At 47.4% G+C, this 13,489-nt stretch overlaps 1 protein-coding gene across 3 annotated transcripts in view; it reads left to right on the plus strand.

Annotated features, from left to right (window-relative positions):
- Positions 1–13,489, plus strand: part of impact (impact RWD domain protein) — a 43,944-nt gene that overhangs the window by 7,375 nt on the left and 23,080 nt on the right. For all 3 annotated transcript variants that reach the window (XM_072569700.1, XM_072569702.1, XM_072569701.1), the window contains exons 4-6: positions 1,988–2,050; positions 6,957–7,042; positions 9,085–9,207. In XM_072569700.1, the coding sequence (XP_072425801.1) occupies positions 1,988–2,050; positions 6,957–7,042; positions 9,085–9,207 (272 nt within the window). The remainder of the gene's footprint in view (positions 1–1,987; positions 2,051–6,956; positions 7,043–9,084; positions 9,208–13,489) is intronic.

Below are 13,489 nucleotides of genomic sequence, written 5' to 3' on the forward strand. Positions count from 1 at the left end.
TAAATTACTGGAACACCACAGTACCTGGAACCAAAAAAATTGAGTTTGGTGACTGTGCATTTGCAGAGGTTGCCCTTCTCACTGCTGCTACTGGAGGTGGTGGGTAGAATTGGGTTTACTGGGTGAGAGAGGAAGCTGTTAAGTCTCCAGGAAAATGACCATCCAACCATTCTTTGGAATTGAGCAGAAACACTGATGATAGCTATTGTTATGAAGGCTTTTGCACGAACTAATTTTATGGACGCGTGTTTGGAGGATTGTGAATAACCGGAATTGTTGTTTTTTGTTTTTCTTTAAACATGTCAATGATGGAATTGTTTTCTCAAAAAGGAATTTCTTGGTGGTCACACGTCTTGTGATAATTGCTTGTTTCCTGGAGCCCACCTTGCCTGTGTTTATAACTGGATTCTGGATTAGTGGTGCTGGAAGAGTGACTTGCCCGGACTTGTCCTACCTGCCTATCTCCTTTTCCACCTATCCACTCCACCCTCTCCTCCTTGACCTATCACCTTCATCCCCTCCCCCACTCACCCATTGTACTCTATGCTGCTTTCTCCCCACCCCCACCCTCCTCTAGCTTATCTCTCCACGCTTCAGGCTCACTGCCTTTATTCCTGATGAAGGGCTTTTGCCCGAAACGTCGATTTCGAAGCTATTTGGATGCTGCCTGAACTGCTGTGCTCTTCCAGCACCACTAATCCAGAATCTGGTTTCCAGCATCTGCAGTCATTGTTTTTACCTCATGTGTTTATAACTGTCTGCCTCCACTTTCTGTTTTGGATATTGATTGGAGCAGTTGTGAGAAGCCAGCTGAAAGAAAGTAGCTTCCCAGCTCAGCTTTCCTGTGTCTGGGTAGGAAACTTTTGCTGTTGGACCAGTGTAGGACTTAGAGCCCTGATCCATCTGCTCTCATGTGACAAGCCTACAAAAGTGTTGGACTGGGGAAAGACAATACACGATCTCAATCAGAAGAATACCAATGTGTTATAAGTTCTGGTTTGCAACTGGTCTTGATTAACCACAAGTGGCACGGTGGCTCAGTGGTTAACCCTGCTGCCTCACAGCACCAGACACCCAGGTTCTGTTCTAACCTCAGGTGACTATCTGAATGGAGTTTACACATTCTCCCTGTGTGTGCCTAGGTTTCCTCTGGATGCTCTGATTTCCTCCCACAGTCCAAACTTGTGCAGGTTAGGGTGGATTGGTTATGCTGAGGTATCCATACTGTCCAGAGCTGTGGAGGCTAGGTGGGTTAGCTATGGGGAATGCAGGGTTACAAGGATCGGGGTGGTGGATCTGGATGGGATGCTCTTCGGAGGGTCAGTGTAGACGAATAGAGTGATTCTGTGATTCCAAGAACCAAATTGAACCTTGAACTGCAAACTATTCACCAGAAAAATAAAGCACATTCTGTTTTCGGAGGAAAAAAAATGATGTTATAGAGCAGTTTGAGGATCAGACAGTTACTAGGAGAATTTGACTAGATCTTCAGCCAACTTTCAGAATAAATGGTGTGAGGAAATGACTGATGCTCCAGAAAGGCATTAAGTGAGGACTGTGGATGCTGGAGCATCAGAGTCCAGATTTAGAGTGGTGCTGGAAAAGCACAGCAGGTCAGGCAGCATCCGAGGAGCAGGAAAATCGATGTTTCGGGCAAAAGCCCTTCATCAAGTCACAAGCTTGTGGAAGGTTTTTGCCTGAAACGTTGATTTTCCTGCTCCTCGGATGCTGTCTGACCTGCTGTGCTTTTCCAGCACTAATCTCGACTCTGATGCTCCAGCAGGCAGAGCTTTTCTGATTGGTTGAGAGACCGGAGGTGGAAATTTAAGCTCAAAACAGACCACTTTGTCTTTTCAATTGCTGGCTGTGCTTAGAACGCACGTAGTATTAATTTTAACACCTTTGTTATATTGAACCAGATAAACAATTGTGTTTCCTTTAGGGGCGTTCAACATTTTGTTTGATTTTTGTTTTGGTTTGATTTTAGTGCATCATGGCTGAGAGGACAAGAACGTACAGCTCTTTCAAACAGCTTGGAGGAAATCTATCTGTAAGTTGATTATTCTTTCATAAAATGTGGATTTCACTGGCAAGATCTTTGAAATGAGTGGGTTGCTTCCATCATTTAAGAGTCAACCTCATTACTATAGGTCTGGCATCGCATGTAGGCCATACTAGATAAGGACAGCAGATTTCCTTCCTTAAAGGGTTTTACAACAATTGTCACTATTAAAATAGCCTTCCAAACAAAAAGTAATTCATATTTCACCTTCTACCATGGAGGGATTGGAACCCATGTCCTGAGAACATTAGCCTTTGTCTCTGGGATTACTGGTCCAAAGACATTTCCACCACGCCACTCCCTCCCCAATTCTCCTCATTCTCCTCTATTGTCCATATCCCCTCATACCCTGAGATCAAAGACCTATCCGTTTCTCTTGAATAAACGCAGCATTGGCACATTGACAAGACTCTGAGGGAGAGAATTCCAAAGATTTGCTACGCCCTGTTAGAAGTAATTTTGCCTGAAAACAGTGCCCCTCACTTTGCCGCCATGTTTCAGGTTGCCCAGTTGGGATTGCGGGGAGAGGAAAGGGGCTAGGAGGTGAATGATCTGGGTTTGGAAAATTCCCAACTCCCACACCTGACTCGAATGTGTCCTAAATGTTTAAATCTTTATCCTGGAGGTGGGTGGTGGGGTGTGGCTGAATTCAGGCCCCCACCCTGAGGGGGATGGTTTCAGACGTAGCCTTAGAAGTGGTGGGGGGGGGGGGGGGGTCGGTGTGGTGTGTGGGTGTTGCCAGGCTCCTTCAAGGACCATTCCTCAGTGTCAAGGTGGCTGTATCCCAGTTACAACCCCTCATACTATCTCTCCACTCACTTCCTGACCCCCCCCCAATACCACATCCATGCCAAACCATGCCAAACAATATGCCTTTACACACCCCAATGATCCCTTCCAGCCTCCAAAGCAGCCCACTCAATTTCCTCTCAATGAACTCTCATCACCCCCATGCCCATTATTGTCCCTATGTTAAAACAATACTAAGCCCATTCATCCACCCATCACTCTTTGCCCTTATGGCCTCAATACAAACTCACCCAGTACCCACATGGGCACACCTCATGAGTTATGATGAGGGAAATTTAATAAACTTCTAAGTGTCTATTGCAGATGCCACGACAGAATTGACATAATATTTTAAATCCTTGAAGATACAAATAGTTAATTGTTGGTGTAAAGCATGAGCATTTCTGAAAGAAGACATTTTTTTGTCTTGCACTCATCAGGACAATTTGCAAGAATATCAATTTAAAGAGAAAATCACCATTTGCACAGTCTGAAAGGACAGTGCTATATGCTTCAAGATTAGAGTGGTGCTGGAAAAGCACAGCAGTTCAGGCAGCATCCGAGGAGCAGGAAAATCGACGTTTCGGACAAAAGCCCTTCATCAGGAATAGAGGCAGAGTGCCTGAAAGGTGGAGAGATAAATGAGAGGAGGGTGGGGCTGGGGAGAAAGTAGCATAGAGTACAATAGGTGAGTGGGGGTGGGGATGAAGGTGATAGGTCAGAGAGCAGGGTGGGGGAAGGTAGCAAAGAATACAATGGGTGAATGGGGCTGGGGATGAAGGTGATAGGTCAGGGAGGAGGGTGGAGTGGATATGTGGAAAAGAAGATAGACAGGTAGGACAAGTCAAGGAGACAGTGCTGAGCTGGAAGGTTGGAAATGGGGTGAGGTGGGGGAAGGGGAAATGAGGAAACTGGTGAAGTCCACATTGATGCCCTGGGGTTGAAGTGTTCCGAGGTGGAAGATGAGGCGTTCTTCCTCCAGGCGTCTGGTGGTAAGGGAGCGGCGGTGAAGGAGGCCCAGGACCTCCATGTCCTCGGCAGAGTGGGAGGGGGAGTTGAAATGTTGGGCAACGGGGCGGTTTGGTTGATTGGTGCGGGTGTCCCAGAGATGTTCCCTAAAGCACTCCGCTAGGAGGCGTCCAGTCTCCCCAATGTAGAGGAGACCGCATCGGGAGCAACGGATACAATAAATGATATTGGTGGATATGCAGGTAAAACTTTGATGGATGTGGAGGGCTCCTTTAGGGCCTTGGATGGAGGTGAGGGAGGAGGTGTGGGCGCAGGTTTTGCATATCCTGCAGTAGCAGGGGAAGGTGCCAGGATGGGAGGGTGGATTGTAGGGGGGCGTGGACCTGATCAAGTAGTCACTGAGGGAACGGTCTTTCCAGAAAGCGGAAGACGGAAAGGGGTGGGGAGAGAAATAGACCCCACCACCAGGGATATGTTTGGAGATGGCGGAAATGTTGGCGGATGATTTGGTTGATGCGAAGGTTTGTAGGGTGGAAGGTGAGCACCAGGGGCATTCTGTCCTTGTTACGGTTGGAGGGGTGGGGTCTGAGGGCGGAGGTGCGGGATGTGGATGAGATGTGTTGGAGGGCATCTTTAACCACGTGGGAAGGGAAATTGCAGTCTCTAAAGAAGGAGGCCATCTGGTGTGTTCTATGGTGGAACTGGTCCTCCTGGGAACAGATACGGCGGAGGCGGAGAAATTGGAAATATGGGATGGCATTTTTGTAGGAGGTAGGGTGGGAAGAGGTGTAATCCAGGTAGCTGTGGGAGTTGGTGGGTTTGTAAAAAATGTCAGTGTCAAGTCAGTCGTCATTAATGGAGATGGAGAGGTCCAGGAAGGGGAGAGAGGTGTCAGAGATGGCCCAGGTAAATTTAAGGTCAGGGTGGAATGTGTTGGTGAAGTTGATGAATTGCTCAACCTCCTCATGGGAGCACGAGGTGGCGCCAATGCAGTCATCAATGTAGCGGAGGAAGAGGTGGAGAGTGGTGCCAGTGTAACTACGGAAGATGGACTGTTCTTCATAGCCAACAAAGAGACAGGCATAGCTGGGGCCCATACATGTGCCCGTGGTTACCCCTTTGGTCTGGAGGAAGTGGGAGGATTCGAAGGAGAAATTGTTACGGGTGATAACCAGTTCGTCCAAACGAATGAGAGTGTCGGTGGAAGGGTACTGTTGGGGACGTTGAGAGAGGAAGAAACGGAGGGCTTGGAGGCCCTGGTCATGGCGGATGGAGGTGTAGAGGGATTGGATATCCATGGTGAAGATGAGGCGTTGGGGGCTGGGGAAACTGAAGTCTTGGAGGAGGTGGAGGGCGTGGATGGTGTCCTGAACATATGTGGGGAGTTCCTGGACTAGGGGGGATAGGACAATGTTGAGGTAGGTAGAGATGAGTTCAGTGGGGCAGGAGCATGCTGAGACAATGGGTCGGCCAGGGTGGTCAGGCTTGTGGATCTTGGGAAGGAGGTAGAACCGGGCAGTGCGGGATTCCCGGACTATGAGGTTGGAAGCTGTGGGTGGGAGATCTCCTGATGTGATGAGGTTCTGTATGGTCTGGGAGATGATGATTTGGTGATGGGGGGTGGGGTCATGGTGGAGGGGGTGGTAGGAGGAGGTGTCCTCGAGTTGGCATCTGGCTTCAGCGGTGTAGAGGTCAGTGCGCCAGACCACCACTGCGCCCCCTTTATCTGCTGGCTTAATGGTGAGGTTGGGATTAGAGTAGAGGGATTGGAGGGCTGCGCGTTGTGAGGGTGAGAGGTTGGAGTGGGGGAGGGGGGTAGACAGGTTGAGACGGTTAATGTCCCGGCGGCAGTTGGAAATGAAGAGGTCGAGGGCAGGTAATAGGCCAGCGCGGGGTGTCCAGATGGATGCAGTGTGCTGGAGGTGGGCGAAGGGGTCCTCGGAAGGTGGGCGGGAGTCCTGATTGTGAAAGTAAGCTCGGAGGCGGCGGAGGAAGTGTTTACGTCACTGCGTGTATTAAATTCATTACATGGACGGAGGGGGATGAAGGTGAGTCCTTTGCTGAGGACTGATCGTTCGTCCTCAGTGAGGGGGAGGTCTGGGGGGATGGTGAAAACTCGGCAGGGCCGGGAGCTGGGATCTGGTGTGGGTGTAGAGCTGGGAGTGGGGGCGGAACCTGTAACTGGAGTGGGTGTGATGGTGGGGGGAATGGGGGTGGAGTCATGAGCAGGGGTAGTATTCCCCTTGGGGTTCTGGGGAGTGGGGATAGTGACAGTGGGATCTGTGGGGGGCATGTCAGCAGAATGCAGGTGAGTGGGTGTGGAAGTGGTGACAAACACGGCAGTATGGGGTCGGAAGTCACTGAGCGTGTTACATCCGCGATGATGTGAGGGGCGGAAGTGATGTCACGTGTGGCGCATAAGGAGTTGTGAGGGGCGGAAGTGGCTGTGGAAGGGGCCATGATGGGGCGGAAGTGACGTCATCAATCGGTGTGGGGATGGTGGCTGCACCAGCTGCATGGCTAATGGCGTCCAAGCAGTTCCAGAGGCCGGGGGAATCTTCTGGAATGTTTGAGGAGCGCTGGTTATGGAGGTGGATAGGTAAAAGTTTGTTGTACTTAAGTTTTTGATATTTGAGATTTAAACAAAACCTGGTGGTTAATTGTCAATCATTATTAGCTAGTACATTTCCTGTAGCATCACCTGTACAAATTAGAGTCCACTGATCAGTAATCTTCTCTCATGTAGTATAAACTTACGTTTGTATTCTTGTGAATTGTCCTGATCAATAGCTTTGTTAAAATGTCTTTTTTTTTTCCCTAGCAAATGCCCTTTAAGTACTTAATCACTTCTGAAATCACAAAGTTGTACTCATAGCCCCTCATCAAAGACACTAGTTTCTTCTTACTAATTATTGCTCTCTAAGTGTGAGTTCATAAGTCCCCCACTGTGATAGTGGTAGGTTACAGAAACATTCAGGCACCACCATTCCAAGTTGCTAAAAAAAATAAAATCGCAAGTGGTCTCCTGTGCTGTATTGTTCGATGGTTCTACAATAAACTTTCAGTTTGATGTTGTCAAACAGTTGAAGTCGTGCCTAGGCTGACTGAACATTTTGAGTTGATTAATGTATTTCAGGCAGAACTTGGGAGAATGCATACTGTTCCTCTGGGTGGGAAAGATTCGAGACTTCCTTCTCCTCAAATCCCAATCAGCTGATGCAGGTAGTCGCCAAATCCTGTTGTGTGTTATTACTGATATTCTATTTCTGCACCTGCACATACACTTTAGCAGCTCCAAAGTGAACCATCTGTGTTGTATATGCTTACTGGAAAGTGCTTTGAATCAAATCTCTCCTTTTACAAATAGTGTCAGTTATGACCATCCAATGAGCGGGTGTCATAATAGTATAAACAAGTCAGGAATCAAGATAAACATTCTGGAATTTATAGGAATTGATCCACTTTCATCTCTTGCAGATTAGACCATGTAGAATTTATATATCCTGGTGTGTGCATATATCTCGAATGTTATAGGTATTGGGAAGATAGTGCACAGTGGTATTGTCACTGGGCTAGTTATCCAGATGCTTGGGCTACTGCCTGCAGGCATGGGTTCAAATCCCACCATAGCCAAAGGTGGAACTTAAATTTAGTTTATTAATTGGTGATGGTGACCATAAAGGCACTGTAGGTTATTGTAAAAATCCAGCTGGTTCACTGATGTCCTTCAGGGAAGGAAATCTGCCATCCTTACCTGGTCTGATCTACATGTGACTTCAGACCCACAGCAACTTTAGAGGCATATGGACGAGAATGGGATAGTGTAGGTTGGATGGACTTCAGATTGGCGCAACATTGAGGACTGAAGAGCCTGTACTGCACTGTAATGTTCTGTTTGTCTGTCTATCATAGATTCATACAGGACAGAAAAGACCCTTCAGCCTGTCAAGTGTGCACCATAACTGCCACCAGAAGTGCACTAATCCCAGTTCCAGCATTTGTCCATATCCATCAATGTTATGATATTTGAAGTGCTCATCCACATTTTTTTAAAGATGTTGTAAGGTTTCCAGCCTCTAATACCTTCCCAGGCAGTGTATTCCAGATTCCCACCACCTGCTGAGTGAAAAAGATGTTTCTCAAATTCCTTCTGAATCTCCTGCTCCTTACCCTAAAACAGTGCCCTCTCGTGACTGACCCCTCAACCAAGAGGAACATCTGCTCTCTATTCACCCTTTCCATTCCCCTCAATCTTATATACCTCCTTCTGACCTACATGTGACTCTAAACCCAAAGTAATTTGGTCGATTCTCATAGATTCATACAGTGCAAGAAATACCCTTTCACCCATCTAGTCTTAACCAACATAACTACCACCACCACCACCACTATAATTATATACACCTCAGTCACCTCTCAACTGCCCTCTGCAATGGCTAAGCGAGCCAGTAAATTCAAGGGGCATATAGGGATGGGCAACAAATGCTGGTCTTGCCAGCAACACACCATCCCTTGAAAGAATTTGTTAAAAATTATGGCTTGTATAAATGTGATAATGATATAAATGATTACACGTATGTGTTTGTGAACATACAAATATACACTGACTTGCTCAATCACTCACTCACTCACTAAGGAATTCAGCGTGCAGAAAGTGATTTGAAAATGCTTGCAGGTGAAAAGGAGGCCATTTGGCCCATTGTGTCCCTGCCAGCTTTTCCCAAGTGTGTCCCACTCCCTGACCCTTTCCCATAGCTCTGTGACATTTCCCCCTCCTGGTGGTTATTCAATTCCCTTTTAAAAGCCTCAGCTGAACTTGCCTCTGCTACACCAGACCTGAAGGAGAGTTATGCCAAACTTGAAACATTAACTCTGTTTCTCTCTCCATAGATGCTGCTAGACCTGTTGAGTTTTGTCACCACTTTGTGGTTGTATCAGTCGGTCAATGAGTAATGAATGTTCTTGCAGTTTCTGATCTGACAGAATGGCTTACCTTAGGGACTGCAGCAGTCTGAATTCTCGTTCTCTGGGAATTCATTCACTTTGTAGGTAGTATGCAGGATCCTTTCCAAAAATCCGGGTTTTGAGAGGACTGCTTTGGAATATTGTCTGGTGGTGAAGGAGAGTGTGGATATTTGAACTAAGATGTTTGAAAGGAAAGGAATAATGACTTGGATTTTGTGTTTAAATTTCTGTTCTTCATCTAGAAGAAAGTGGAACAATATATTTTTAAAGTGTAGACTTTACTACGTTGTTTCTGACAGTTCCAGAAACACGGAAAACAACAGAAGAGGCTGAAGTGAATGATCAAGATGATTATTTTCTTGTGTGCCAGCCACCCCCTCAGCAATTAGCAGTGGATGTGGATTTTCCTGAAAGCTCAGAAGGTAAGCTACAAAGAAATCCTTATTCTTACTAAGTGAGCAGGACTATGGTACAACTCCATCAGTGATGAAAATTTACATTTATATAACATCTTTTAATTGAGCAAACTATGAGGGCCCTTCAGAGAAGTGAGCAGCAAACAAGTAGACTGCTCATCGCCTCTCTCTCAATCTTTCTTCATTTTTAAAAAAGGACAAACTACACCTCTTAAAGCTATCGCATCATCAAACTAGGGAGAGGATGAGGCAACAAGGGAAGTCAGGGACAGCATAAAAGCAAAGGTCATGGGTGTGGTACTGGAAAAGCACAGCAGTTCAGGCAGCATCTAAGGAGCAGGAGAATTGACGTTTTGGGCATAAACCCTTCGCCAGGAATGAGGCTTGTGGGTCAGGGGGCTGAGAGATAAATGGGAGAGGGGTGAGACTGGGGGGGGGGAAGCTAGCTGAGAATGCAATAGGTAGGTAAAGGTGCGGGAGAACGTGATAGGTCGGAGAAGAGGGTGAAGCGGATAGATGGGAGAGACAATGGATAGATCAAGAGGGCGGTGCTGAGTTGGAGGCTTGGGACTGGGATAATGTGGGGGAAGGGGAAATGAAGAAACTGGTGAAATCCACATTGATCCTGTGTGGTTGGAGGATCCCAGGGCGGAAGATGGAACGTTCTTCATCCAGGTGTCGGGTGGTTCGGATTTGGTGATGGAGGAAATCCAGGACCTGCATGTTTTTTGCGGAGTGGGAGGAGAAGTTGAAGTATTCAGCCACGGGCAGTGGGGTTGGTTTTTGTGGGTGTACCAGAGATGTTCTCTGAAACCATCCGCAAGTTGGTGTCCAGCCTCCCTGTAGAGGAGACCACATTGGGTGCAATGGATACAGTAGATTACATTGGTGCCAGGATTACCAATTCCACCATAGAAAATCCCAGATGGACTCCTTCTTTAAAGATTGCAATTTCCCCCCTCACGTGGTCGATGATGCCCTCCAGCGCATCTCCTCCACTTCCCACATTGCTGCCCATAGAAACCCACCCGTCCCAATGCAACAAGGACAGAACCCCCTGGTCCTCGCCTTCCACCCCACCAACCTCCGTATACATCACATCATCCTTTGTCGTTTCTACAACCTACAAACTGACCCCACCATTAGGGATATATTTCCCTCCCCATCCCATCAGTGTTCTGGAGACACCATTCCCTCCACGACTCTCTTGTTAGGTCCATGCCCCCCCCCCACCAGCCCACGCCCCACTCTTGGCACCTTTCCCAGCCAACACAGGAAGTGCAAAACCTGAATCCATACCTCCCCCCACCTCACCTCTGTGCAAGACCCCAAAGGATCCTTCCACATCTGACAGAAATTTACCTGCACCTTCACCAATGTCATCTACTGTATCCATTGTACCCGGTGTGGTCTCCTCTACGTCGGGGAGACGAGATGCCTACTTGCAGATTGTTTCAGAGAACATCACTGGGACATCCGCACCAACCAATCCCAGAGCCCCGTGGCTAAACACTTCAACACCCCCTCCCATTCCGCCAAGGACATGCAGGTCCCCTGGGCCTCCTGCATCGCCACACTCTAGCCACTCAATGTCTGGAGAAAAAACACTTCCTCTTCCGCCTCAGGACCCTGCAACCAAATGGGATTAATGTGCATTTTACAGTTTCCTCATTTCCTCTTCCCCCACATTATCCGAGTCCCAAGCCTCCAACTTGGCACCGACCTCTTGACCTGTCCATTGTCTTTCCCATCTATCCACTCCACCCTCCTCTCTGACCTATCACCTTTTTCCCCACCTTCATCTACCTATTGCATTCCCAGCTACCTTTTCCCCGAGCTCCACCGTTTCCACCCCCCATCCCCCCATTTATCTTTCAGCTCCCCCACCCCCCACGTTCCCGGCCCACAAGCCTCATTCCTGATGAAGGGCCTATGCCTGAACTTCAATTCTCCAGCTCCTCAGATGCTGCCTGATCTGCTGTGCTTTTCCAGCACCACACTCTCGACTCTGATCCGCAGTCCTCACTTTCTCCGATAAAAGCAAAAGCATACCATATGGTGAAGATTAATGAGAAACCAGAGGATTGGGAAAACTTTAAAAGCCAGCAGAGGATACATAAACAAGCAATAACGAGGAGAGGGTGAAATATGAGTAAGCTCGTCAGAGTTTTATTTTAGATATCTGAAGAGTGGACATTGTACTGCTGGAAAATGAGGCTGGAGAATTACTAATGGGGATCAAAGAAATGGTGGAGAAATTGAACAGGTACTTTGCATCAGTTTTCATTGTGGAAGATACCAGCAGCATACCAGAACTTCAAGAGAATCAGGGGGCAGAGGTGAGTGTAGTGGCCAGTCACTAAGGAGCAGGTGCTGGGAAAGCTTGAAAGGTCTGATGGTGGATAAATCACCAGGACCAGATGGGCTGAAGAGGTAGAGTCATAGACATATACATCACAGAAACAGTCCCTACAGTCCAACTAGTCCATACTGACCAGATATCCCAACCCAATCTTACTCCCACTTGCCAGCACCCGGCCCAAGTCCCTCCAAACTCTTCCTATTCATATACCCATCCAGATGCCTTTTAAATGTTGCAATGGTACCAGCCTCCACCACTTCCTCTAGCAGCTTATTGCATACACATACCACCCTCTGTGTAAAAAGTTGCTCTTAGGTCCCTTTGAAATCTGTCCCTCTCGCCTTAAAACTGTGCTGTCCAGCTTTGGACTCCCCAAACCCTGGGAAAAGACCTTGGCTATCCACCCTATCCATGCCCCTCATGATTTTATAAACCTGTATAAGTTTACCTCTCCGCTTCCGATGCTCCAGGGAAAACAGCCCCAGCCTATTCAGCCTCTCCCTGAAGCTCAAACCCTCTAACCTTCCAACCTGGCAACGTTCTTATAAATCTTTTTTGAACCCTTTCAATTTTCACAACATCCTTCCGATAGCAGGGAGACCAGGATTGAATACAGTATTCCAACAGTGGCCTAACCGATGTCCTGTACAGCCACAACATGACCTCCCAACTCCTGCACTCAATGCTCTGACCAATAAAGGAGAGCATACTAAATGCCGCCTTCACGATCCTAGCTACCTGAGACTCCACTTTCAAGGAACTATGAACGTGCACTCCAAGGTCTCTTTGTTACACTCCTCAGCAGCAGTCCCAGGACCTTAAGTGTACAAGTTCTGCCCTGATTTACCTTTCCAAAATGCAGCGCTTCACATTTATTGAAATTAAACTGCATCTGCCACGCTTCGGCCCATTGGCCCATCTGATCAAGATTCCATTGTGCATTGAGGTAACCTTCTTCAGCTCCATACCTCCAATTTTGTTGTCATCTGCAAACTTACTGACCATACCTGCTATGTTCACATCCAGATCATTATATAAAATGATTTAGAGAGGTAGCACAGTCAGAGACATTAGGCACATTTAAGCGACTGCTGGACAAGCACATGGACAGCTGTAAGTTGAGGGGTGTGTAGGTTAGGTTGATCTTAGATTAAGGTAAATGCTCGACACAACGTCGTGGGCCGAAGGGTCTGTACTGAGCTGTACTGTTCTATGTTCTGTGACAAAAAGCAGTGGACCTTGCACAGATTCTTGTGGCACACCACCGGTCACAGGTCTCCAGTCAAAAAGCAGTGCAGAATGGGAATGCTGAAGAGATTGTAGATTCATTAGTAGTGATCTTCCAGGAATCGCTTGGGTCAGGAAGGGTCCCAGAGGACTGGAAAATGGCTAACGCAACCCCCTTGTTTAAGAAGGGAGGGAAGTAGAAGACAGGAATCTGTAAGTCGGTTAGTCTTATCTCAGTGTTTGGTAAGATTTTAGAGTTCATTATTAAGAATAAGATTGTGGAGACTTGGAAGTGCATGGCAAAATATGGCTGAGTCAACATGGCTTTGTTAAGGGGAGTCATGCCTGACAAATCCATTAGGATTCTTTGAGGAGGTAATGAACAAGTTAGACCAAGGAGAGCCAGTGGTTGTGATCTATTTGGATTTCCAGAAAGCCTTTGACACAAGAGGCTGCTAAATAAGAAGAAATGTCATTGACCGTTAACTGCCCTCTGAGATATCCCAGAAAGCCATTCAGTTCCAGGGTAATTAGGGATGGAGTACAAATACTGCCCCTTCCCATGCCAACCTCCCATGAAAGAACAAAGAAAGATCTCGGAATTCTTATGGTGCATACTGAGACCGTTCAGCCCATCCTGCCTTTACTAGCCCGTCAAACGAGTGTCATACCCGATGTCAATCTCCTGCTTTTTCCCTG

This window comes from Chiloscyllium punctatum, chromosome 5 (genome assembly GCF_047496795.1).
Source record: "Chiloscyllium punctatum isolate Juve2018m chromosome 5, sChiPun1.3, whole genome shotgun sequence".
NCBI lineage: Eukaryota > Metazoa > Chordata > Chondrichthyes > Orectolobiformes > Hemiscylliidae > Chiloscyllium > Chiloscyllium punctatum.